At 57.2% G+C, this 23970-nt stretch overlaps 10 protein-coding genes across 10 annotated transcripts; 5 read left to right on the plus strand and 5 right to left on the minus strand.

Annotated features, from left to right (window-relative positions):
* Positions 1 to 108: 108 nt before the first annotated feature.
* On the minus strand, positions 109 to 1188 carry TRAVEDRAFT_49766 (uncharacterized protein; the record flags this gene model as incomplete). Its single annotated transcript, XM_008042151.1, has 3 exons — positions 109 to 772; positions 827 to 1089; positions 1147 to 1188. 3 exons carry the CDS (start codon positions 1186 to 1188, stop codon positions 109 to 111), a joined length of 969 nt encoding a protein of 322 aa, XP_008040342.1.
* An 850-nt stretch (positions 1189 to 2038) lies between these two features.
* Positions 2039 to 3970, minus strand: TRAVEDRAFT_128205 (uncharacterized protein; the record flags this gene model as incomplete). Its single annotated transcript, XM_008042582.1, has 2 exons — positions 2039 to 2359; positions 3731 to 3970. The coding sequence occupies 2 exons, from the start codon at positions 3968 to 3970 to the stop codon at positions 2039 to 2041; spliced, it is 561 nt and encodes a 186-aa protein (XP_008040773.1).
* Positions 3971 to 4439: 469 nt separating this feature from the next.
* Positions 4440 to 5499, plus strand: TRAVEDRAFT_127290 (uncharacterized protein; the record flags this gene model as incomplete). The annotated part of the gene is made up of 2 exons (XM_008042583.1): positions 4440 to 4762; positions 4824 to 5499. 2 exons carry the CDS (start codon positions 4440 to 4442, stop codon positions 5497 to 5499), a joined length of 999 nt encoding a protein of 332 aa, XP_008040774.1.
* Positions 5500 to 5860: 361 nt separating this feature from the next.
* On the plus strand, positions 5861 to 9096 carry TRAVEDRAFT_49769 (uncharacterized protein; the record flags this gene model as incomplete). Its single annotated transcript, XM_008042152.1, has 4 exons — positions 5861 to 6234; positions 6292 to 6716; positions 8016 to 8301; positions 8364 to 9096. The coding sequence occupies 4 exons, from the start codon at positions 5861 to 5863 to the stop codon at positions 9094 to 9096; spliced, it is 1818 nt and encodes a 605-aa protein (XP_008040343.1).
* A 270-nt stretch (positions 9097 to 9366) lies between these two features.
* Positions 9367 to 10889, plus strand: TRAVEDRAFT_151600 (uncharacterized protein). Its single transcript, XM_008042584.1, has 3 exons — positions 9367 to 9762; positions 9818 to 10593; positions 10658 to 10889. Exons 1-2 carry the CDS (start codon positions 9428 to 9430, stop codon positions 10569 to 10571), a joined length of 1089 nt encoding a protein of 362 aa, XP_008040775.1. The 5' UTR covers positions 9367 to 9427; the 3' UTR covers positions 10572 to 10593; positions 10658 to 10889.
* A 134-nt stretch (positions 10890 to 11023) lies between these two features.
* TRAVEDRAFT_99981 (uncharacterized protein) lies at positions 11024 to 11740 on the minus strand (the record flags this gene model as incomplete). The annotated part of the gene is made up of 2 exons (XM_008042585.1): positions 11024 to 11435; positions 11496 to 11740. Coding segments are annotated over 2 exons (657 nt in total), but the record flags the coding sequence as incomplete, so codon positions are not given.
* An 870-nt stretch (positions 11741 to 12610) lies between these two features.
* On the minus strand, positions 12611 to 13937 carry TRAVEDRAFT_151606 (uncharacterized protein). Its single transcript, XM_008042586.1, has 3 exons — positions 13527 to 13937; positions 12749 to 13474; positions 12611 to 12684 (listed from the first exon to the last, which is right to left on the minus strand). The coding sequence occupies exons 1-2, from the start codon at positions 13907 to 13909 to the stop codon at positions 12763 to 12765; spliced, it is 1095 nt and encodes a 364-aa protein (XP_008040777.1). The 5' UTR covers positions 13910 to 13937; the 3' UTR covers positions 12611 to 12684; positions 12749 to 12762.
* Positions 13938 to 14474: 537 nt separating this feature from the next.
* TRAVEDRAFT_127367 (uncharacterized protein) lies at positions 14475 to 19990 on the plus strand (the record flags this gene model as incomplete). The annotated part of the gene is made up of 2 exons (XM_008042587.1): positions 14475 to 14752; positions 19300 to 19990. Coding segments are annotated over 2 exons (969 nt in total), but the record flags the coding sequence as incomplete, so codon positions are not given.
* Positions 19991 to 20240: 250 nt separating this feature from the next.
* Positions 20241 to 21990, minus strand: TRAVEDRAFT_30246 (uncharacterized protein). Its single transcript, XM_008041918.1, has one exon. The coding sequence runs from the start codon at positions 21932 to 21934 to the stop codon at positions 20312 to 20314; it is 1623 nt and encodes a 540-aa protein (XP_008040109.1). The 5' UTR covers positions 21935 to 21990; the 3' UTR covers positions 20241 to 20311.
* Positions 21991 to 22177: 187 nt separating this feature from the next.
* Positions 22178 to 23862, plus strand: TRAVEDRAFT_151611 (uncharacterized protein). The gene is made up of 4 exons (XM_008042588.1): positions 22178 to 22398; positions 22461 to 22741; positions 22980 to 23721; positions 23790 to 23862. The coding sequence occupies exons 1-3, from the start codon at positions 22351 to 22353 to the stop codon at positions 23713 to 23715; spliced, it is 1065 nt and encodes a 354-aa protein (XP_008040779.1). The 5' UTR covers positions 22178 to 22350; the 3' UTR covers positions 23716 to 23721; positions 23790 to 23862.
* The last annotated feature ends 108 nt before the right edge of the window (positions 23863 to 23970 follow it).

The raw sequence follows: 23970 nt of genomic DNA on the forward strand, positions 1-23970 counted from the left end.
ACGACCCGGCTGCCGCTAATGTAACCGATCCGCCACCTACGTGCTAGAACCTATGTTTCGGCTTCTCGCTCGTTCCCTTCGCACCAACTCCGAATCCCATCATTCCCCTCATTTCTCCAGGCCAAAAAAGGACGGCAGCTCCCACCAGAGCTCGCGCCGGTGCATGTCTGCCCTGTCCAGCAACTGTTCCATGCACGTCTCGCACACGCCCTGCGCAGCACTCTCGATGGTGCTCGCCCACGGCTCGAGGGGCTCGTCCAGCAGTCCGTATTCGGTGACCCTGTCGTACATATCGTGTATCCGCCCCTGGGAAGTGCAGCCCTCGTCGCACCGCGGCGTCGGCGCGAAGACCTTCGCGGCAGCCGCCGCCGCCCGACGCCTCATCGCAGCGGCACCATCGAAGCACCGCTGCAGATCGGCGTCGCTGAGCGTCTCGACGGTACCGTCTTTGCGTTTCCAGCCCTCGCGTACGTTGTCCCCGAGCCGCGCGCAGTCGTAGAACGCGAGTGGGAGCATCTCTAGGGTGTCGGTCAAGCGCGCGAGGGCGACGACGCCGATGGCGTAGTCAGGCCGGAATGACGGGAGGAAATGGATGTCCTCCTGGAGGCCCTTCTTCGCCCAGCTGGAGTAGTGGGATGGGGCGTAATAGCTCTTTAGGCAGGTGAGTGCCTGGGCTTGCAGCTCGTCGGCTTGGTACTTGTGCGCGAGACGCGCAACGCCGATCGCTTCCTCCCGTGAGACCTGGACAGAGGAGCGCTCGTGGAGGTGGAAGCTGCAGGCGTGTAAGCTTTGTGGGTGGCTTTGGTTGGCCACCGTTCGTGCGTACCTGGCTTCCAAAGGGAGGATAGCTCGCAAAAAGGGGCGGAGGTCCTCGGCAGAGTCGGAGAGATGCACAACGGGGCAGGTGGCATCGGCCAGAATATCTGCATTCCCGGCGGTGAACATATCGCGGAAGACGGACGAATGGCTGGCCAGGATGCCTTTGTACACCCTGAAGCCAATTCCACTGGCAACTAGGATGATGGTACCATCGTCCAACCAGAATTTCTCGTCGCGGATAAAATCATCGATGTTTGCGCGAAGTCGCGCCTGAAACTCGGTCAGAGGAAGCGAGCCAATGTGAAGCGGGTGGGAGAAGGGACATACTGGATCATCCACAACAGCTTCGTTACCTGATGATGTAGCCATTCAGATCTCTTGTGCGTAGAATGTTGAAACACGGTGGTGGTGGATGGTCGTCTGTGTGGGTGCAGGCGATGGATTGTGGCGATCAAACTGCCAGTACTAATACTACCGTCAGCTGCGTGCCGTGCTATCGATGCGCACGCGTTCAAAACGTGAGGAGGCTTGAGGAAGGGGATCGAGGTACTTGTGACCGCCACGCCCAAGCCTCACAACCCGCATATATGGGCGCCAGCCTGTGATCAGCGGAGCTCATGGAACTCCGCCTTGTGCACGACTTCGCTAGTGAGAGAATTGCGTCCCGACTCCGGGTGGGCTTCAATTCGATGACTTTTGCCCAGATGGTACGGACCGTAACTGTCCTGGCGCAGCTCTTGGAGACACTGCAGCCATCGGCATGCTGGATCCAAAATTCTTGATAAAAGGTGGCCTACATAATTGACATGCTTAAGCTATTACATAAAACGACTCAAATATGCCGCGTCCGTTGCGTCCACTGCACCCCGAGAGCCATCGCCCAAACATCCTATGCGGCCCAGTCTGCGACCTCCAGGTTGAAGAAGGACGGAAGTAGCAGCCAGATCTTCTTCCGTTCCTCTCGCGCTCTGCCTTGATAACCGTCTTGCAAAGGGAGCACGCCCTATGTGCGCCGACATCCACAAAGCTGCCCGACCAGACGTGGAGTGGGGAAGTGAGGCAGTCGGGTTGACGGAGGACGTCAAGGTGAAGGAGGGTATGGCCGGCGGTACCAGCGCACGACGCGCCACAGCGGGGGTGGTTGGTGAACATCGCCAATGTCGCTCTGGCTGCGTGTCGCGTTAGTTCACGAGCACCGTCCAGACATCGGCGCAGGTCCTCATCGTCCAAGCGCTCCACCGAGCCGCCTCCGTGTCTCCACCCCCTCGAGCACTTTCCCGCCAAGCCGGCAGCAGTCGTAGAACGCCAAGGGTCGAATGGAGGGGGTGTCCGTCAGGCGCGCCACGTTTACGGCACCGATCCCGTAAACTGGAACGGAGGACTTTTCGAATGGTACATTGCCCTGGAGTCCTTTGCTCTCCCATGCGTCGAAGCGTGTTGTGTAGTACTCCTGGATGCATGAAAGCGCCCGGCACTGTAACTTGTCTGCCTGATACTTGTGTGCGAGGCGCGCGATTGCGAAAATGGCGGCGGTAGGGATCTTGGGATCGCATTCGGCGCGGTACAACTGGCGGTAGCAAATTCCCTGTAAGTGAATGCGCCAAGCCGCTAGTTTTTAGGACGTACATAGGCTCAGAGACAGACAAAATAGCACCCAAAAAGTGACGGAGGTCCTCCGCAGAGTCGGAGACGTGCACCACCCGGCAGTTTTCGATCGCCTCGTTCTCAGGAATCGATGAAGCAAACATATCGCGGAAGACTGGTGATTGAGCAACGAGAATTCCCTTGCAGACTTTGAAGCCGCGGCTTGTGGCGATGAGTACGATCCTTCCGTCGTCCGTCCAGCACTCCTCGTCGCAAACGAGTTCGTCTACATTGACGCACTGGGTCAGCGTGGGGACAACGTTCGGCAAGCCATCCCATGAGAGATATCCCCACAAAGACCAAGCGCGGCTCACGACGTGGCTTGTGTTGGAAACGCTCGGTGACGGGGACATGTGTAAGGGCGAGATGGTGGGAGAATGACTATCGGGATTGCGCGTCAGGCCGGCTACCGTAGTCGACAGTGGAACGTGTCATCGTTTACATCTATGGGTAATTTTTCTAAGTATGTCAGTTGAGAAACCCACATGCAATGATTGAGGCCACCCACGCAGGCTATGCGACGGGGTCGTCCCACCCATTAATCTGAATCCCAAAAATCGAAGGGAGCTGCTCCCAAATCTTCCTGCGTTCTTCTGCGATGCGACCTTCGAGCACGAGACAGCATCCTGCACCCAAACACCCTTGGGTCCAGCAGAATTCGGTCCCAGTCCGGGCCCACGATAGAATACCTGCGTCACCGCAGCCAAAGTCTCCACACGTGCGCCTAGCATGACGTGTCCTTTGAAACGCCCCTTTGCAGTGGTCGCGGCCCCGACATTGAAGTCCGGGTGTAAAGTCGTCTATATGGAACGATGCCTGTACGACCGCGCGTGATAGAGAACGTGCGCCGTCTATGCACCTTTCAAGGTCGTCTTCGCTCAGTCGTTCGACGACACCGTCCTGACGCTGCCATCCACGGATGATCGCGCCTCCCAACGTGCAGCACTCGAATAGCGCGACAGGGAGCATAGAGTGGGCACCGGTGAGCCGCGCAAGGTTGACGACTCCGATGGCGTGGTAGCACGGATTGTCGCCGAGTTTGGCGAGCTTGGCGGCTTCCCAGAAGTCTCCGAAGCAAAGACTGTAGTAGGTCCGGAGGCAGTCGAGAGCTTGGCGAAGTAACCCGTCGACTTCATACTTGTGTGCCAGACGCGCAACGGCGATTAGCTCCTCTATAGACGTCGCTTCGACTTTGTATGGTACGGATGGGGTACTATGAAGCTTGTCAGGGTCGCTCGACGAGATAATGTGAAGGCACGTACGGCACGATCGAGGGCAGAGGTATCAATGCACGCAAGAAATGTTGTATCTCGTAGGATGTGTCCGAGAGATGGACCACAGGGCAACCATCAAATGACTCCTCATCTTTAGGGCTCGATGAACACACCATCGCATGAAATACGGGAGAGCGAGATGCCAGGAGGCCTCTGTAGAGACGGAAGAGACGATTTCCCGCCGCAAGCACTAGATTACCGTCTTCGTACCAGAAGTCTTGATCCTTCACCATAGTACTGAGAAGCGACGTCGTGATACTGTATCCCGAAGGCTCTGTAGCAACGGCAATGCCCTCCGGAGATGTGCCACTGGCCATGGTGGACTCCGACAGAGCTGCTTGGGCCATGTCTCAGACGTTAGCTACAGGACGATGAAGTCATTAAAACATCAGGTCCTATGAATGTGTCCCCAGTGCACTTGCCTTGGTTTTCTGCTGAAGTATTAATTGATGTCAACCCCACCAGAGTCTCTCAAGGCCGACTTGTGGGCGCGACAGAAGGAAGCAGGCGAGACGAGTCACGCAAGTTGCAGCTTGGCTGCAGCCGGAACGTGTACAGCGAGCGTCTATTCCGGGGTCTGCCGAGATCTCCTCTCGATGCAATCTGTGAGTTGCGCACGCATCGAATGCAGCGCGGCTCTGGGCCTCTCCACGCCTCTCGACTACTTGCACGCTCTATAGGTTTCTGTCCTCCTGGTGAGCCATGAACGGGAATAGGCCGTCTAAGCGGGCACGAGACAACACAGGAGAATCATCCTCGCACACACCTGGAACCCCCGTTTCATTCGAGCGGGACGGAAAATTCTGGCTCGACGACGGAAACCTCGTTCTCGTCGCGAGGAACGTAGGCTTTCGAGTCTACCGAGGGTTACTTGCCGCCCAATCCGAGGTCTTCCGAAACATGTTTTCAGCCGGGGACTCTGCAGTTGGCAATACCTTTGACGGCTGTCCAGTCGTCCAGCTGTCGGACTCTCCAGAGTACGTTCGGTACTTGCTCGACGTGATCCTTCCCACATCCACCAGGAGGTAAGTCTGAATGTTCATTCACATGTTTGAGCTTGTGAATGAGAGCTCAGTGGAAGGGTAGGTTCTATCAAGACGAGAAGGGCCCCTATATATCCTTCGAACAAGTAGCAGCCGTGATCGGCCTCGCACACAAATACAACATCGCCGACCTCGAGAGGCAGGCTCTTTCTGTGCTCAAAAGCTGCTACTGCCATACATTTGAAACTTTTGAGTACGACGCTCGCCCAATCACTGTCGAGAAAGTCGACGCAATCGCGGCGATCGCCCTAGCTCGGCTGACCGACACGCCCACAATCCTGCCTCTCGCGCTCTATAGGTGCTGTGCGCTTCGGAGCTCAGTGCTGGACGGATGGATGGGGGAGGACGGAAAGATTGAGCACCTCTCGCCCGAGGACCTGAGGAGGTGCATAGACGGCCGCGACGCGCTTGCGCGGGAGGCGACGTCGATTCTCTTCCAAGTCTTTTACCCAATCCCGGCCGACAGGTGCCTCACTCCGTCTTCCTGTCGTAAACGATCTCCGAAGCTCCTCGCCGAGGCAGGAGCTGACCCGGGGGCCACTGATCCAGACGTCCTGGGATCCTGGCGTGGCTTCATCAAGGCGGGCGTGCTTGAGCATGGCCTCTGCATGGAGTGCGAGAAGTTGCTGGTGGAGCGCGACAAGACCGTGAGGCGAGAGGTATGGGGCCGACTTCCGCAGCTGTTTGGGTTGCAGATCGAGGGCTGGGGTACTACTTGAGTTGCCTCGCGACTCGCGAAACGAGGGTGCAGTTGTGCTAACATGCCCGTTACGAGTACTTTGATATATCATAGGCTTTAATGTGAAAGTAAAAGCAATCTCTGATCCTATTGGTTGAACAGTGACGTTCCCCGCGCATGCCGAGCACGTCTGCACCCTTCCGGCCCGATCGAAGTTTAGATGCAGTCCCGAACACAGAACGTGTCGGAGAAGGTGATTCATATCGGATGCAGCTGCGGTAGGTCGCACTGGGCTAGGCTCGTGAACCAGCCTCACGTTCGGCACTGGGCTATAAGTCGTCCGCCACCCTACGCCCACAGCTTGGACGTGTATTCCACCCGAGCCTCCCCACTTTCCAGCGATGTCCAGCACAACCCCGCCACAACCGACCCAAGACAGACCCACCAACGAGGCAGGAAACGATTCCCCCACGATATCTCGCGCTCCCGCTTGGTCAGACACGGACTCAGACCCAGGCGCGCCGCCGTTTGTCCGCGACCAGGAGTTCTGGCTTGACGACGGGACCATCATCCTCATCGCGCGCGGCATCGGGTTTCGCGTCTACCGCGGGCTCCTGGCTGCTCAGTCCCCGATCTTTCGAGACACGTTTTCTTGCGCGAGCCCGTCCAAGTCTGCGGGAGAGAGCTTTGACGGCTGCCCAGTCGTCCACCTTGCCGACTCGCCCGAGGACTTGAGGTATCTTCTACGTGTCATCCTTCCGGTAACAAAGCGAACGTATGCTACTGCGCTCCCTACGTTCTTCGTCTAAGCCCCTAACGCTTCTTTCTTCAGCTTCTTCGTCGTTAAGGATTGCATCGATACGGGAGGCTTGACGTTCGACCAGGTCTCATCCGTCATCCGTCTCGCGCACAAGTACGAGATATCCGATGTGCAGCGGCAGGCGCTCGACGTCCTGAAGATCTGGTTCCCCTCCGATTTCGATGCCTTCGACGCATGGAGAACGTCACCTCCAGAGGGTTTGAAGAAAGTACACGCTATCGCGGCCGTCAACATCGCTCGTCTCACCAATACCCCAGACATTCTCCCGCTCGCCCTCTACATTTGCGTCACATTCCGGGGCTATATTCTCGACGGATGGCGACATCAAGATGGCACGATCGAGCATCTCGACTCAGAGGACCTCCGGCGGTGCCTAAACGCCCGCGACTCGCTGTTCAAGGAGGGCAATGACATGCGCATCAATATGCTGCAAAAGAGTTTGCAAATCGTGTGCTCAAAGCCAGACAGCCCTTGTAAAACAGTCACTCGCGCCCTCTTCGCGTCTACATCCTTCCCAGCCGGGGGTGAACCAGATGGTTTTTTCGGCAGTTGGGTACCAGCAATCCAGGATCGCTTTTCCGAAAGCGAGTGTACAAAATGCGAGGTGTCGTTGGTGGACTTGGACAGGGAAGAACGGAGACGCATGTGGAATATACTACCGAAGATATTTGACGTACAACTTGGGAACTGGCCGGGCGTTGAAAAGTGTGACGACGCGGACGATTCACAGACAGCAAGTTCATAGTAGCAGTACCATACCTTTGCTCGCAATATCATGCTTACTAGTGTACCTTTTCTATAATTGTCCTCCTAATGTGAGCAGGATAGGGCCGGAAACTCGCTTTAGCATGCTTGGGCGCTTTGCTCCCGCCTCCTCGCGGTCAACCTGATTCGGTTGACCGATCCTTCCACGATCCTCCCACTCACGTTCTACAGGTACTGCGAACTTCTAAGCTTAGAATTTGACAGTTGGGCGAGGGGAGACAACAGGACTGAGCACCTCGCGGCTGAGGATCTGAGGAGGTGCACAGACGGCCGCGACACGCTTGCACCCGAGGCCACGGCATCGGTTCTCTTCCAAGTCTTTCACCCACCTCCTGTAGACGGTGGTCTGGATACGTCCTTCTGCCGCAAGAGATGTAGAGAGCTGCTCATCTAGTCAAATTCCGGGGCCCTCACAGACACTACCGATCCGAACGTTCTGGGATCTAGACGGGGCCTCATCAAACCGATGGTGTTCGAACATGCTCTTTGCAAGGGTTACGAAGGGTGTCTGCTGCAGCGCCACAGGAGCATGGGGAGGGAGGTGTATGTTTCCTTCCCGCAGCTACGAAGGCTACAGGTCGAAGGGTGGGGTGCGACTTGGCGATTGCCACACGAGTGCTTCTGTGTAGTATCGGTGTGCCGCAGCGTCGAAGGCACTAGCCCGGCGCCCAATCAAGGTGCTCAACCTAACGATCCTATCCTACTTCTTGTACCTCTCTCACACCAACATCCCGCAGCATTTATGGCCGTCCCAGTAGCAAAATGTGAGTCTGAAGCGCTGCGGTAGCTCACCCATACATAAGTACGGACGGTACCCTATCGTTGAACGTGCAGTCTACCTCTCCCCTGGCGCCGCTCCTAAGCCATGCCTACCACCACATCGCTCCATTCACCACAGCGCCAAGCTGCCGACGAGGCAACAGGCCAGGCTCCTCCCACCTGCCGTCGTTCTCGTGCTCCCGCATGTTCAGACACGGACTCCGAGTCAGACGCTGGCGCCGCACCTCCCTTCGTCCGCGATCAGGAGTTTTGGCTCGACGACGGGACCATCATCCTCGTCGCCCGCGACATCGGATTCCGCGTTTACCGCGGACTCCTCGCTGCTCAGTCCCCCATATTTCAGGACACATTCTCCTGCGCGACCCCATCCAAGTCTGCGGGAGAGAGCTTTGGCGGCTGCCCGGTCGTTCACCTTACGGACTCGCCCGAGGACTTGAGGCACCTTTTTAGTGTTCTCCTGCCAGTCACTAAACGAACGTATGTAGGCTTTTGCTTTCTTCATAATATCTCTGCGAGTCTCACTGTGTTTCTGCTGCTAGGTTCGACTGTGGCGCTCTGCCTCGCAAAGACACAGTTACGACGTTCGACCGGCTCTCATCGGTCATCCGTCTGGCACACAAGTACAACATTGTCGACGTGAAGGAGCAGGCACTCGATGTGCTGAAGACCTGGTACCCCTCCGACTTCGACGCCTTCGGTGCGTGGAGCGAGACGCCTTACGAGGAGGGCCGGAGTGTCGCAGATGCTATTGGGGCCATCAACATTGCTCGCCTTACAGATACCCCGGAGATTCTCCCCTTCGCTTTCATGTTGTGCTTTGATATGGGGGGCGATATCCTCGACGGACGGAGGCGCGAAGATGGGACGGTTGAGCATCTGGACTCGGCGGACCTCCGACGATGCCTGAAGGCCCGCACTCCGTTATCCAAGGAGGCTAATGACATGCGCGTCAATTTGCTGGAGAAGGGCATCAACATCGAGTGCTCAGGCAGCCGCTGCAAAGATGGCATTCGCACTGTCTTCACGTCTACGTCCTTCAAAACCGGAGGAGGGCCGGATGGAGTCTTGGACGATTGGGGATCATCAGTTGTCGAGCACTTCCGAGTCTCCAGGATCAGGTGTTCGGGGTGCATGGCGGGGTTACTCGCCTTGGAAAAGGAAGAGCGGAGACGCATCTGGAATATGTTGCCGACGATATTTGACGTACAGGGGAATGAACTGGGTGGCGAGGAGTCTGACGACGAGGCTGTAGGTCCACAGACGGGGGTGTAATAGTGCTAGACTCCTGATGCTTACTGTATATATGCCAACCTCTCCTCCTCGCGCGATGAGCAAAAACGAGCATAACGAATGACAACTGTGGTATAATGACACGGTGAATATTGTGCGAGCAACGATTTGAGTGAATCTCTGCGTGCCTGAAGCCGATTCGATCTGTCAAACAGGAGTCATCGGTGCCTGCCGAAGCGATCCCCCGATCGGCTCCGATCGAAACCCGTTTAAGCATACTCAGGCTCGCAGCAGGCGCGACTTGTTCTGCCCCCTCATCTCGAGTCGGTGCCACACCCAATATACACCCATCTTTGTCTGTACATCTCTTTACATGGAAACTCATACCCGGAAACGCGCTCGAAACAACTCGGTCGGCTCTGACAATGGAGACTCGAGTGGCGCGTCCGCCCATACCTCCACGCAAGACCCGCAGTTCTGGTTCGAAGACGGGAACATCATCCTTGTCACTCCGCATGTTTCCTTCAAGGTTTACCGCGGACTTCTCGCGGAGCACTCCGCCGTCTTTCACAGCATGTTCGACATCGCACAAGGCGCTCAGTCGGCGGCGGAGCAAGTCAACGGCTGTCCTGTTGTGGAGCTGGACGACTCGCCCGACGACCTGCGCGAACTCTTCCGCCTCATATTCCCTCTTAAAGCCAGTCCAAAGTACGCCTATAGAAACATAATATTCTCTTCGCAACACGTTCACTGACATCCGCAGGCTTAAGAGAGGCGATGTCGACATCGACACCCTATCTGCAGTCATTCGCTTGGACCACAAGTACGAGCTCACCGCTCTGTGCGAGGAGGCCCTCGGCTATCTCACATCCTACTACACTACCGATTTCGACACGTGGACCAGCAAATGGAACACCAGTGGTTGGCAGCCCCAGCCAGTCCATGCGATCGGTGCGATCGCTCTCGCTCGACTCACCAACATCCCGTCGATCCTCCCCACGGCGTTCTACACCTGCTGCACCCTCAGCCCCCACGACCTCGTGCGCGGATACACAAGCAAGTACGGCGTCCAGCACAGACTCGACGACGCGGACCTGGAGCGGTGCCTGCAGATGCGGGACGCGCTCACGCACTTCAACGCCAGGCTCGCCGTGACCCTCCTCTGCGGCAGCACCTCCCCGCGATGCCCTTACGCAGGAGCCCCTGCTCGGTTTAGGGTATGCGCGCGCACCTTGACCGCGGTGATGGAGCGATCCGCGGTCGTCGGCGCGGTTCCGCACGCCTTGGCGGACACGCGCGTCTTGGACACCTGGCTGGATAACATTGCAGGCTTCGATCTCGGCGACGCTGGCATGGCGCAGATGCAGGCGGCCGTTGGTGGATCCGGGTTGTGCCAGTTTTGCAGGGCTATTGTCGAGGAGAAAGACATGGAGCTCCGACGGGAGGCCTGGGCTTACCTCCCCACCGCCTTGGGCATTCCCGTCGAGAACTGGGGTGCGAGCGTCTCGGCGTCATAAAGGGTCTAGTTTTTCCCAATGTGTAAGTCCTTCCTTCGCAGCTCATGCGATCAATGCTGATTTGTGCATCTTGTCTGACTATCAAGAAGACGAGCAATATAGCCGCGGAGTGACATTATACATCAATATGAGAAGGAAGTAGTATACGCGAAAAGCATGCGAACAAGTTTCAAATTTCACTCCTCACTCCCCCACCCTTCAATCTCCAGCCCGAAAAGCTGCGGCAGGCGTTTCCACACATTCTCCCTCTCTTTTCTGTCACGTTCGATGGCCAACTTCTCGCAGAGCGCGCAAATAAAGTACCGATGTGTCGCCTCCTGGATGACGCCCTCCCGACTACTAAGTATAACGTAAGAACCTGCATCGTCGCCGATTGCCACCTCTTGCATCACACCCGAAAAGCTCTCGCAGCAATCCAAGGGGAATTCGCACGCGTCCGAGGCCGTGCTGACGAAGACCTTGGGGAGCAGCCGCATGGCCTCGCGCGCCAGCGCGTCACGGCCGTCCAGGCAGTGCTTCAGGTCTTCCGGGCTAAGGTGCTCGACAGTTCCATCCTCGCGCTCCCAGCCGTAGACGATGTCCCCGCGCAGGCCGCAGCACGCATACAGCGCGTACGGCAGGATTTCCAGTCTGTTTGCAAGGCGGGCGTAGTTGACAGCGCCGATCGCGTGGACGTTGTCGAACGAGACTTGGCTGTGGAACCCCGCGCTCTCGTGTTCGTCGAAGCTGTCGGTGTAGTATGCCTTGAGCGCGGAAAACGCCTGGCCCTCGAGGTCCGCGATGTTGTACTTGTGCGCAAGGCGGACGATGGCGGAGACCTGGTTGAACGATACGTCCACCTGATTTTCATCGTCCGGGAAGAACCTGAATCCGGGTGCCTGTCAGTCTCTGTACGGAAATGGAGAATACGCGACGACTCCTTACATTCTGCGGGTAGTGGGGAGGATGACGCGCAGCAGGCGCCGCAGATCCTCAGGCGAGTCCGACATGTAGACGACGGGGCAGCCGTCGTGGCACTCGCCGGTACTGGGGCTCGACGACGCGAACATGTCGCGGAAGACCTCTGACTGGGCCGCGAGGAGGCCACGATAGATGCGGAAGCCTGTGTTGCGCGCGATGAGGACGAGGTTGCCGTCGTCGAGCCAGAACTCAGCGTCGCGCTCGAACTGGACGCCAGCGATGGAGGATGTCGACGGCCCTGCGATTGGGGCAGCAGGACCATCGGAGGTGGTGTCGTCATCCTTGCGCTTCCGCTTCGTTGAACGCGCGCTGCTCGCTCTCGACATGGTTTTTGTCGTTTGAAGGTCGTGTCCTATTCAGAAGATGCGCCGTTCTAGGCGAGGCTGTGAGCAGAGTATATGCGAGCTCAATTGATGTGGAGCAACGTTATTAAAATGTTGCTTACATAGTCTGAGGATGTCACTCCACGGGCTATCCGTCCACGGGAGGTACGAGGAAAGACGAGAGCAGTGTTTAGGCGCTTAAGACACTCGAAGTTTCGTATGGGGGCCCGATTCGGCCAGATCGCATCTGGTGCTTTTTGCGGAAAGTGCCGACGAAGAGAATTGCCTTTAAGGCCGTTGACTTCGGCTCTTTCGTGACGTCTCTTGCCACCTCTCACTGGTGTAATTGGTATGAGAGTACTTGAAGGTCTGACTGAGCTACACTGGTCTCGGATGATCGTCCCCCAACGTCGCTGGTTAGTCAAGCGCGATCTCCGGCCAGCACCGTTTTCCACGACTCGGACTTGGGAGTCGGGACTCGGGACACAAAACTGGGGCTCGATGATAGCAACACCATCCTCATCTTACGGCGTACTGAGTCTCGCATAACGCGGCCTGCTCGTGGCGCAACCCGACTTCTTCCAGGGTGTGTGCACGTCGTCTACTAGCCCCTCCGCTGGCGAGAGCATCGACGGCTGCCCCGTTGTCCGTCTCTCAGAAATTCGGAAGGGACTCGTCACTTGTGTGTACCTGGTGGCAGCAATGTAAAACGCGGGGCTGAGATGGCAGGCGAGTAGGGATACTTTATAAGATAGTGCGAGTCCTCCGGTGCGGAATATGATCCACTCGTGCAGAACAACAGCACTATGTAACGTCATGTTAGGAAAGCCCTATAACGAATTTTGCACGTCCCATTAATTGAGTGTTACTGCTATGTAATATGGACGCACTCACCGGTCATTAGGCCGTTATGAACCAGCATCCCAGCCTTCGATAGTGACGCCCACAGCATCCGGTAGGAGGCCCCAAATTTGGTGCCGTAGATCTATATCGCGCGTCTCGATGTTGCTCTTGCAATGGCGACACAGCCCAGGAGGAGTAAGATTGTCCTTCGGGGGCTTGTACTCGGCGACGTTTTTGAGCCAGCTGTCAAGTGCACGAAGAGACGACACCAAGTGAGGAAGATTGGAGAGCCCCGATTGATCCAGAACACCCCTGAGATATATGGCGCAAGCCGATGCGGGGTCTGATCCATAGATACAATCCTTCGACTGAGTTCTGAAGAGGCGAAACGCGGAGTGTATGTTGTAGTACGCGAACGTGTCCCGCAGCCCCAGGTACAGCTCGACGTCGTTCTCGGAAAGCTTCTCGAAACTGCCTTCCTTGCGCGGACGCCCTCGGAGCACTTGGGATGCTTTCAAAGTGCAAAGCTCGTAGAAGGCGGTGGGAAGGATCGATGCGGTGTGCGTCAAGCGCGCAATGGCGATGGCGCTTATAGCGTCGAGGGGCTGAGGCTTCCATTGGAGCGCATGTGCACCATTCGCCCAGCTCCTGAAGCGTGACGTATAGTACGTCGTCAGAAACCCCACGGCTTTCGGCTGCAGCGCAGGGAGTTCATACTTGTGATCGAGGCGTATGACCGCAGAGAGCATGTCCATGTCGACGGTGCCCCTATCTAGGCTGAACGAGCGTGAGGGGAGTGCATTATAGAGAAAAACTGCAATCAACTCACCTGACGTTGGAGGTCAAGGGGTATATGATCCGGAATAGCTCCCGCAGATCGTCTGGAGAGTCGTCGAGAGGAACTACCGGGCAGCCGTCAGCTTGCTCTCCCGCGGCGTGCGCGCCTTGTGCCACAACAAACATCCCGCGGAATACGGCGGAGTGCTCGGCGAGTAGGCCTTTGTACACTTTGAAGCCGACGTTGCGCGCCGAGAGTATGATGTTCCCATCCTCAAACCAGTACTTTTCATCCCGAGTGAAGAACTGTTGGGACTCAGGCTGTAGCTGAGACGGCGGTCGGACGGGGGCGATGCCATTGTCGGAAGCGATGTCTGCCCGAGAATCGTCAGGATCGAGCCTCGCCCGCTTGAGCAACTGCGGCTGTTCTTCCATCTAAGAAGGTGTGATAGTTCTGAGGGCGGGACAGAGTGGAGGAGAGAGAGGTGGAGTACTTAGCAGTTCAGTCACGGAGGACCGGCAGAAGCCGGCAGATTCCGATCCTCCCTATAAGTCGGCAACTGCCGGGAGAGCTGTGTTTGGGCGCGTAATGACCACTGGCTCCGTCGGGCGCTTCAATTCTGAATCCGCACGCCGCACGCGTGCAAACCGCCACGCTCAAACCTGTTCTTGTACCATCATCTGCTCGCCATCGATATCAGACTGAAATTTCTTGCGCACAAACACTCGCAACATCTTCAGTCATCCATTAGACGAAGTGCTATGGCGCCAACGAGCACGAGCAAGATAGTTTCAGGTAAGTGAGGTCGCGATCCGATGGCACTGGCTGGACGCTACATCCACCGCGACCCTACCTCCTTTCGTTTTGAGCAACGGATTGGAAGCATTTTGACACGTTCTACATGTCTGAGACAATCTTAACGGGGAATGGACATGATCGTACTGATCACTATATACAGACCAACTGGCCCGCACTCCGCCAGCAGTCCCGGCGCGTGCGGTCTCCGAAGAAATACACAGTTCTAGTATCACCAAGGACTCCGAGTTCTGGGTCGAGGACGGCACCATTGTGCTTGTCTCGCAGAACGTCGGCTTTCGTGTCTACAAGCAAGAACTGGCCGAACGCTCGCCACTTTTCTCTGATCTTCTCTCGATCCCTCAGCCCGCCCCCGCGGGTTTTGAAGAAACGAGCGACTGCCCCGTCGTCTCTCTCACTGATCCCCCAGATCAGTTGAGACATTTATTTCGGGCGCTGTTCTCGTCCGGCGGACATGTAACGTGAGTCGCGATTTGCTCTGCTCCCGCGAGCACCCATTCCCTGCGCGCATGCTCAGATATCACACAGATCCAACATGCAAGATGGGACTGTAACGATGGACGTCATAGCTGCCATCGTTCGCCTCTCCCACAAGTACCAGATTGAAAGCCTCCTCGCAGAAGGGCTGTCAATCCTCACCGAGTTCTATACCGCCAACTTCAAAGACTGGATAAAGACGGACCGCCCCACGCGTCTACAAGCGTCCGCTCTCGATGCCATCACTGCCATCGATCTGGGCCATCTCACCAATACGCCCTCCATCCTTCCGTTGGCATACCTTTATGCCAGCGATGCTGGATTCCTGGCGCCGAGAGATGGTCGCGTCGACGCAGTGCTCGCGCGTGCATTCCTGGACAGGGGTGACTATGCACGCATCGCCAGCGGAAGGGCGGCCTTCGTGAAGGCCAGCAGCCAGGCCCTCGTCCGGATTGTTAGACCTGTCAATAACTGCAACGACCATGAGATCTGCGGAAACAACATCACCGTTCCGGCCTCCCACCTAGACGACCTCTTGGAACGACTCTTCTCGCAACCGTGCAAGATCCATTCGTGGGCTGACGAATTCAAAGATTCGCCCGAGGAGTCAGCCCGCGTCGTTATGGACGATAATTCCGATGAAGGTTCTGACGAATTTTCGGACGAAGATCAAGATGAAGCTCGGGACGATGTTGCGGACAAAGTCCCAAACGAAACGTCAGGCAACGGTTCCGACAACGATTCGGAGACAGGTTGGGAGGATGTCTCGGATGATTCGTACGAGGGATGGTCTGTATGCAAGGAGTGTCGGGAGATGGTCATCGAACGGGAACTTGAAGAGCGCAAACGTCTTTGGGAGAAATTGCCGGGTATGTTCTCGGTCCACGTAGACAGCTGGTCGGCGAACAAGTCCTAAGCTCGTAAGCACCCGCGCGACGAAGTCTACCTGTTGACTCAACCCTCGTTGCAGCTTCCCGTGATCTCTCTATTTTCGCCCATCGTCGGGTTTCAACACCCTCCAGGTACGCGCCGTCTCGTGTGCCCTCCTTCCCTCTACCGAGCCTCATAGTCCAACCTAATACGTTTGCTAGTTCATGTCGTCCTCGTTTTGCGAGGTAGACATCCGAACCATACATCTATGGTACCTCTCAAATACCCTCGTTGTCAGTGTACAATCACTGCGCGTCTTCTACTAGTAGGCCCTGCATCCCACGTTCGCGCCGTCACTCTGCACATTCTTTAGCCTCTCAGTATGCCCGCTGTCCTCATCTCGGTTCTGCATATCTATGCGTCTCACAATACGGCGGCGTACCCGTCGGCAACTCCGCTCTTCTTTTGCGACGCCCAAGAATGAACACAAGCTGTTGTGGTTCTCGTCTACATCTAGATCAGAAACGTGCAAAACAAACACGGGAAAACCTACCGTCGTCCGTAACACCCCCCCCTGCTCGCTCACATTTACGACATTGGACCGAGTTGTGACGGTCGAATAAGTACCTGACGACCTTTACGTGTGCGAAGACGGCGCGTCCTATGTGGCGTGGGTGTGGTGCATATCTTCCGCCCTTCGCGAACGAGTCTAGCGATAGACAAGTCTGTTCGCGGCCTTTGCGATTACCGCCTTTCCGATGAAGAGCGCGACAGCGCATACCCCGGCGTAGGCCTTGCGCTTGCACCCACTGCTCAACGCACCTGCTCATAACATGGGGCGTTCGTGCGCGAAGATCGCGCGGACGTCAAAACATGATGAACTCCGAGACGAAGAGGGACGGATTCCACTTACCTGCGAAGCGTCAACGTCTCTGTGCGAGGAGGGCGACCTGATGTGGCAGTGCTGGAGCCTTGCCTGCAAGTCGGGCACTCGGGGTGCGTGCTCCACCCCTTCACTCCGTACCACCATCTCCTTAACATCCGCCCGCATACACTCACCTATCTCACTCACTACACTCGATTCCACCTCAAAACGCTTCCACTTTTGACATAAGCTGAAGCCCAATCCTTAAGGTGAGTATGTGTTCCACCGTTCTGCACTCGGACTGTACTCTGTCACAGTCCCTATTGTGGGTGCCGGCTTTCCACTCCGAGTCCCCAATGTGGGTGAAGTAGCACTTCCCTGGATTGCGACACGAACATCGCGCATCTAGCATTGTCTAACTGTATTTTTCTTCTCTCAGTAGGCATGTCGGTGTCAGCTGCGGCGTCCGCGGCAGATATCAGTATCGCCAGCGCAGGAGCTTGTCAAGATGTTCAAAGTCCCCACAATGTCAAACAGGAAGCCGACACGGAAACAGTGACTCTACTAGATCAGTCAGGCCTCAGTCTTGCTATTCTCCCGGACGCGGAATTCTGGTTCGAGGATGGCAGCATCGTGATCGTATCCCGCCTGGGCGATGTCGGCTTTCGGGTCTACAAGCGGCTGCTGGCCGAACACTCCCCGATTTTTAGGGACATCTTCTCCTTGCCGCAACCCAACCAGCCTGCGGTAGAGTCCTCATGGGGGTGCCCCGTCGTTGTCGTAGACGAATCTCCTGAGCAGTTAAGGCATCTGTTCCGCGTCATCTTCCCTATCAACGGCAACATCAAGTCAGTTTATGATTTCATCGAAAATCGCTTTCGCCACACGCTCACGACGTTCCTAGCTTCGGAAAAAATCAGCGCAGCGTCTCCATGGACGCTCTCGCCGCCGTCATCCAACTTTCTCACAAGTACGAAATCGATCAACTCCTGGCCCAGGCGTTGTCTATCCTGACAGAATATTACACCGAAGTGTTCGAGGACTGGCTTAATCCGGATAGGGAAACGTGCCTGATGGTCAACGATCTCGGGGACTCCATCAGCGCCATCGGCCTCGCGCGCCTCACCGGGACGTCTTCTGTCCTCCCCCTCGCATATTTTCACGCCGGTCGGATCGAAACAAAAGAGCTGGATGAATATATGCGCCAAAGTGTCTGCGCTAATCATCTCATGGAATGCGACTACTACCGCATTCTCGACGGCAAGTTCGCTGTCATCAAAGCTGGAAGCCAAGCTCTCGCAAGGATCTTCAAGCCCGACGTCGAGGACTCATGCGAACAGATTGACGACGAGTGTATCGAGGCGCTCAAGGCGAAGGCTTGCGTCTTAGACGAGCTTCTGGAGAAACTCTACGTGCACCCGACGCAGATTCAGACTTGGGCGGATGCGTTCGACGACGCCGAGTTCGAGGATGGCTCCGAGATTTGCCCACCTTGTAGAGCAATGGTCGCCGCCCGTGAGCTCGAAGAGCGCAAGACATTCTGGGAAGCGCTTCCTGGCATCTTTGGATTGTCCTTGGACGACTGGTCGGCGGAATAGTGGTCTCGGGGTCCACTGGCACGCCGTTGCTCCTCGTAAGACGCTCCCCGCTTATTGCAAGCACAGCCGTCGTTAAGCTGATTTTATCCCACAGACAATCCATTTGATGCTCAAACCATCATTCCGGGGCTCAAGTGTACATCGTTGTGGCCAACAGTTCAGGTAGGCTACCTCGCTATAGCAGCCTCCGTATTAGCCACCTTAGATCTGTGATTTACAGGAAACCCTACGACCACTTTCTTTGGGGATCATGATGTCCCTCACTTCGGCTCCCAATGCGTCCCAAAGAACGACACGAACATCATATTTCTCTCTAGTTGCGTATTTCCTGCCCGCCGCCCCGCGCACTCCCGCCGGGCTTGACCCAAGCTGCAAGCCCCGCCGGATCCACCGTATCTTTATTCCCTTGCCACGTCACTTCTCTCCAGAACCTTGTGTATCATATCATTCCTCTTCTGTATCCGTAAACACCCGTCATGGTGTCGTAGCATGCGAAGTACTCACGATCCATGCCTACCGAAACGGGTCCTTCCCGGTGGCGATGCCTGGCGTATAATAAGCGCTCGAGTCGTCAGATTCGGAGCACAGTGGGTCAGGTTGTTCCTTCTCCACATCCATCCCAACACGCGTGCACGGTGCTGTCTGTGTATTAATCGGGTACGCACAGGCTCCCTAGTAAAGCATGCAAACATCTGATGAGGCTGCTATGACCACAGGAACTTACAGTTTCCAATGTACCGCCGCACAGGACTCGGATTGCCACTGGCGTACACCGCCGCCCGCCGCCCACCTGTTGACAACCTAGACGGAAGGGCGCGCAAGCGACGCCGAGCCACAAGCGACCCCAACTTTCACGCTTGGAATCGTCGTGTCCAAGTTTCAGAACCCGCGCCTCCCCCGGCCATCGTCCACGACCCCGAGTTCTGGTTCGAGGATGGCAGCGTGGTGCTCGTGTCGCTCAACACCGGCTTCCGTGTCTACAAAAGATTGCTGTTGGAGCACTCCCCGTTCTTCCGTGACCTCTTCCAGATACCCCAGCCGGAGAACGCCCCCACAGTCGAGGGCACTCCGTGCGTGGTCGTCAGCGACTCGCCGGAGCAGGTCAGACATCTCCTCCGGGTGCTGTTTCCGACCAACGGGCACCTAACGTGCGTCATTCGGCGCTTGGACTTCGCACATTCTGACGTCTTCCGTACAGGTTTGCCAAACGCGAAGAACCATACTCGATGGACGCAGTCGCCGCCATCGTCCGCTTCTCCCACAAGTACCAGATCGACCACCTCCTCGCGCAGGGCCTCGCGCTCCTCATGGAGCAGTACACGGACGATTTCGAGACGTGGAATACGCCTGACCGCACGCTGCCTATCGCCGCCCGCGATGTCGACGCGATTACCGCGATCAACATCGCGCGACTCACGAACACCCCGTCGTTGCTCCCGCTCGCATGTCTCGCGGCCAGCAGGGCGGGCACGGGGATGCTGCGGGGGTGCGTGCGCGACGGGCGCGTTGTCGAACGGCTCGCGTTCCCGGACATCGAGCGCGTCCTAAACGGGCGCGCGGCGTGGTGCGAGGCGAGCAGCAAAGCAATCGCGCGCGTGTTTGCGCCGGACGACGTGAGCGTAGGTTGCCCTGAAAGGCGGCGGTGCATGAGGATACTCGCTTCGATGGCGGGCGCGCTGGACAACATTCTGGATAAGATGTACAAGAGTACGATGGTGTACGTGTGGGCGAGCGAGTTCGATGAGGAGGACGAAGACACGGGGTGCAAGCTGTGCGACTCTTGTCGTGATATGGTCGATGCGCGCGAGCTCGAAGAGCGCAAGAGGCTGTGGAATGAGCTTCCCGCTATGTTTAACCTCACTGTGGAGGGATGGTCGGCACCGCTATAGCGGTGATGATCGCGTAGGTTGGACTCATCAGTATACCGACTTCTACTGAAGTAACCGTGCGCTAAAACGCAAACCCAGACGGGATAGCGCATTTCTAAACACTCCATCTACCTTGTGTACTCCATACATCATCTTATAATGCTGCTACGTAACATCGTGTTCACTCATGATACATACACTAGTACTGATATCTTCTTTGCGACCTCATAGTGACAACCTCTGCTACCAAATAAGTTCTGTAGCTTCACGACCAATAATACATATTATATCGTCATTGTACACACAGATTCGGTTGTCGAAGGACATCGACTTGCGGCTCGACTAGTCGTCAAGCTCATCTTCCTCGTCGCTCTCATCGTCCGCCTGGGATCCCTTCCGCCCACCACCCATCAAGTCCTGCTCAACCATCCCGACGACAGCATCGACCGCCGCGCGCGACATCTTCGGCATCGCGCCCGGACGCAAGAGCGGATGATGCTTCGGGTCCAGCTCCTCAACTTCGTCGTCGTCTTCCGCCTCGTCTCCGGTAACGTCGTCGCTCGCGTTCCCCTCTTCGTCTTCGTCGTCATCTCCTCCCTCCCCGCCCTCGCGCTGTCCTTCCGCACTGGCGTCGCTGCCGGACTCCGACTCGTCCCCGCTACTCTCGTCGTCTGAAGTGCCCATGGTAAAGTCCGAGTCTTCCTCGTCCTCCGTGTCCTCCGCACGCGGGTCCTCCGCCTTCGCCTTCCCTTTGCCCTTCGGATCCGCCGCCACCTGAGACGCCCCGTTACGGTGTCCCGCGCCCCCCTCGGAGTCCGCCGGACGACCAAAGCGATGTCGGTGCGCCTTCACCCAGCGTCCGATGGGCTCCTGCTCCTTCCCATCCACCATCCCGAAGTCGATATCCTCGCCCTCCTCCGCGCCCTCCTCCTCGTCGCTCGCCTCCGCACCCGCCTTGCGTTTCGTTGCCGCCCCTTGGCCTGCGCGCCGCCGCAGGATGACCGAGCACGTGCGGCCCGTCGCGCTGAGTGTGCGCACGCCCTCATACGCGTGCTCGTTCTTGCCCGCGGACGCGAGGTGCTCGAGCGCGAAGAACTCGCACGGCTTGCCGTCCCACAGGACACCCTCGTCGAGGAACCACAGTGTGCCCTGCTTCGCGCCGCGGTACGCCTCCACCCCGGCGACGCCATCTCCCGACTGTGTGATTGCGGCGCGGAATACGGATGTGGACGGCTCGAGCGTCTGGATGGGTATGTGGGCGAGGAACGCGCGCAGGGCGGGCAGGGTCGCGCTTCCCTTGGGGTATGTGTCGGTCTTAGGAGACCCATCGGCTCCATAAGTCGTTGTGGTGAAGGGGGCGGTGAGGGTAGCATCGAGTCCGAACACGAGCTGGGGGGCTGCGCTCTCTTTTGCAGCGTCGAAGGCCTTGCCTGTCGGTGTGGGGGTATCTGTAGCCAGGAGCACGACGGTCCAGTGGGGTTTGCTCTTTCCGCGCGTGGAGAGGAGGAACACGCGCTGAAGCGCGTCGAGGGGTATAGGCGCATGCTCTTCTTTTTGTGTGGAGGGATTTGTGAGGCGGATGGAGGACCGGTGCACGGAAATGTTGACTTTCTTGCGGATGGGCGCGGAAACGGACAGCGCGTGGAGCGTGAAGGCGGGAGGATCGTTCTCGAGAGACTCGCTATGCGGCCTGGGTTTCTTCGCCGACGACGCAGGCTCGTCTTCTCTCGCGCGTTTGTGAGATATAGCAGGCTCACCACGCTTGAGCTCGCTTATGATTTCGGCGGCGCGAGACCGCAGCCCCTCCCAGCCCGGTAGAAGGTCATTCTCTGGCGCTGATGCGCCCACAGCTAGTCGCAAAATGGCGTCCACGATGGACTTCACGTCGGGGACCAGGGCACGGTCGAGCTGACTTCGGACGTCGGCCGGGAGAAGTGGTCGCAGTGAATCCAAGTATATTGACATTCTAGATCAATGGGTCAAGCCTCAAGACTTCTCCAGGCGTCGTGCGACCCTACAGCGCGTGTGGTGGGGATGGGGGAGAGAGAACAAGGTGAGATGTGGGCCCGTGGACGCGCGTGTGTGGCATGTGTGACAGCGTGACGTCTAGTTTTGGGCAGAATACAGTCACGTCACCCAGTACGCCACCCAGAATTCCTCTCGCCAGTCTCCCTGTCTCCCCTCCTCCTTCTCGTCACTGAGTCGGCTGTTCTTGCGCTCCGACCTCCTGGATATCGGTATATACCGCTCACATCCTCTTATGTCAACGGACTCTGGAACATCTGTGCCTCTGGATAACTTGGAAACTCGCCACGCAACCTGATTGTGCCCCGGGTCGCAAGCACGCCACAACTCCTTCCTAGTCTATTTGTTCGGCTGGTATGGCCGAATCTACGGATGCGACGACAAATTCTCTTGCGGGTTTATCTGTATGTACCCTGTGACATCTGTGGACGCCAGTAAACCCTTGATCTCAGTGATATACCTCTAGGTCTCCAATGCAGTGGACGCTTCGCGACCTGATGCATTCCCTGGTGTGGTGCGCCACCAGGAGTACTGGTTCGACGATGGAAGTGTTGTCGTCATCGCCCAGGACACGGCATACAAGATCCACAAGAGTATGCTTGCTAGACACTCCGAAGTCTTCAACGGCCTCTTTTCCGTGCCGCAGACATCCGCCGATGATCACCTTGATGGGTGCCCCGTCGTCCCCGTCCCGGATTCCTCCGCGGACTTCAGCAACCTGCTGAAAGCGTTGTACGACACGTCCAGGTGAGCTCAGAACTTGCATGATACTTTGTGTGAAGGATATATCCGGGTACGACGTTATATCATATTCTGCGTCTATTTTGTGGGTGATGCGCTTCCCCATACCCAGTAACCTGAACAGATCCCTGCTAGTAGCATGCACTCAGGCCGCGCAGGGTTATATTGGTATCGCCGTCGACGTTACGCACTCCGCAAGTTGAATTCATACCGAAGGAAACATCACTGAAACGTCGCGCTGTAGAGACTCCTCGCTTTTTCAACTCGATAGAAGGTTGTCTTTTTCTGTCGTAGCTGGTCTCTACGAACTAGCGCACAAGTACCAGATCGACCACCTCATGGAACAGATGCTCGTCCGCCTCAAATCGTGCTTCACCGACAACCTCAGAGAGTGGGACGCGCTCGATCACGTCACTACCGGGCACGGTCAGCGCTACACCGTCGTCCGCAGCCCCTCACTCGAAGTCCTTTCGAGCACGGACGCGATCCGCGCGATCAACCTCGCCCGCCGCACGGGCGCGCTCACCATGCTCCCCGCCGCCATCTACCTCGCGAGCTTCCACCACGCTGACGTGCTCCTCACCGGGATCGCGCGCCCAGACGGCACGCTCGACACGCTGTCCCGCGAGGACCTCGTGCGCTGCCTCGACGCGCGCGTGCTCTTCGCGCACTGGACGTACACGAAGCTCGCGTGGATCACGACCGGGCGCGTCACGACCGGGTGCAAGACGCCCGCGGCGTGCGCGGACGCGCTCACCGCGCTCTCGATGAAGATCAAGCAGGGCTTCTCGAAGCCGAAGGCGGCGTACTTTGCGCTCGACCCGTTTGCGGAGGTCGTGAAGGAGCTCACGAAGGAGTACGGGGTGTGCAAGAAGTGCGGGACGGCGATGCGGGCGCGCGCAGTCGAGGAGCGGCGCGTTATGTGGCGCAATCTGCCACAGGACCTTGGCCTCGACCTCGAGGATTGGGGGAAGTCGTGACGTTTTGTGAGTAGAGACTCTTGCTGCAGCCTTCTCTCAATCGGCCTGATGAAGAATCGCTGTATGCGACATAGATGAGACGTAGCGTTCTAGGGATACCGACTTTTTACCACGATGAATCAAACGTTGTGCACTGCTCACATCCCCGCACTTTCTAGCGCATATGTTAGGATCATAATGATCATGATAACATGGGGCATACCCTATCTGCGGATGCTAAGATCACCGTGGTGAGGGGGACCAATGAGATGAACT

Source organism: Trametes versicolor (genome assembly GCF_000271585.1).
Source record: "Trametes versicolor FP-101664 SS1 unplaced genomic scaffold TRAVEscaffold_8, whole genome shotgun sequence".
In the NCBI taxonomy this organism is placed as follows: Eukaryota; Fungi; Basidiomycota; class Agaricomycetes; order Polyporales; family Polyporaceae; genus Trametes; species Trametes versicolor.

Excerpts from the sequence above, each read along its gene's own strand:
- TRAVEDRAFT_151606 (XM_008042586.1), bottom strand. The coding sequence starts at position 13,909 with ATGGAAGAACAGCCGCAGTTGCTCAAGCGGGCGAGGCTCGATCCTGAC. Across the intron at positions 13,475-13,526 it reads CCCTTGACCTCCAACGTCAG|CCTAGATAGGGGCACCGTCG; the intron begins GTGAGTTGATTG and ends ACGCTCGTTCAG.
- TRAVEDRAFT_151600 (XM_008042584.1), top strand. The coding sequence starts at position 9,428 with ATGGAAACTCATACCCGGAAACGCGCTCGAAACAACTCGGTCGGCTCT. Across the intron at positions 9,763-9,817 it reads CCTCTTAAAGCCAGTCCAAA|GCTTAAGAGAGGCGATGTCG; the intron begins GTACGCCTATAG and ends TGACATCCGCAG.
- TRAVEDRAFT_151611 (XM_008042588.1), top strand. The coding sequence starts at position 22,351 with ATGGCCGAATCTACGGATGCGACGACAAATTCTCTTGCGGGTTTATCT. Across the intron at positions 22,399-22,460 it reads ATTCTCTTGCGGGTTTATCT|GTCTCCAATGCAGTGGACGC; the intron begins GTATGTACCCTG and ends ATATACCTCTAG. Across the intron at positions 22,742-22,979 it reads GCGTTGTACGACACGTCCAG|AGACTCCTCGCTTTTTCAAC; the intron begins GTGAGCTCAGAA and ends GTCGCGCTGTAG.
- TRAVEDRAFT_30246 (XM_008041918.1), bottom strand. The coding sequence starts at position 21,934 with ATGTCAATATACTTGGATTCACTGCGACCACTTCTCCCGGCCGACGTC.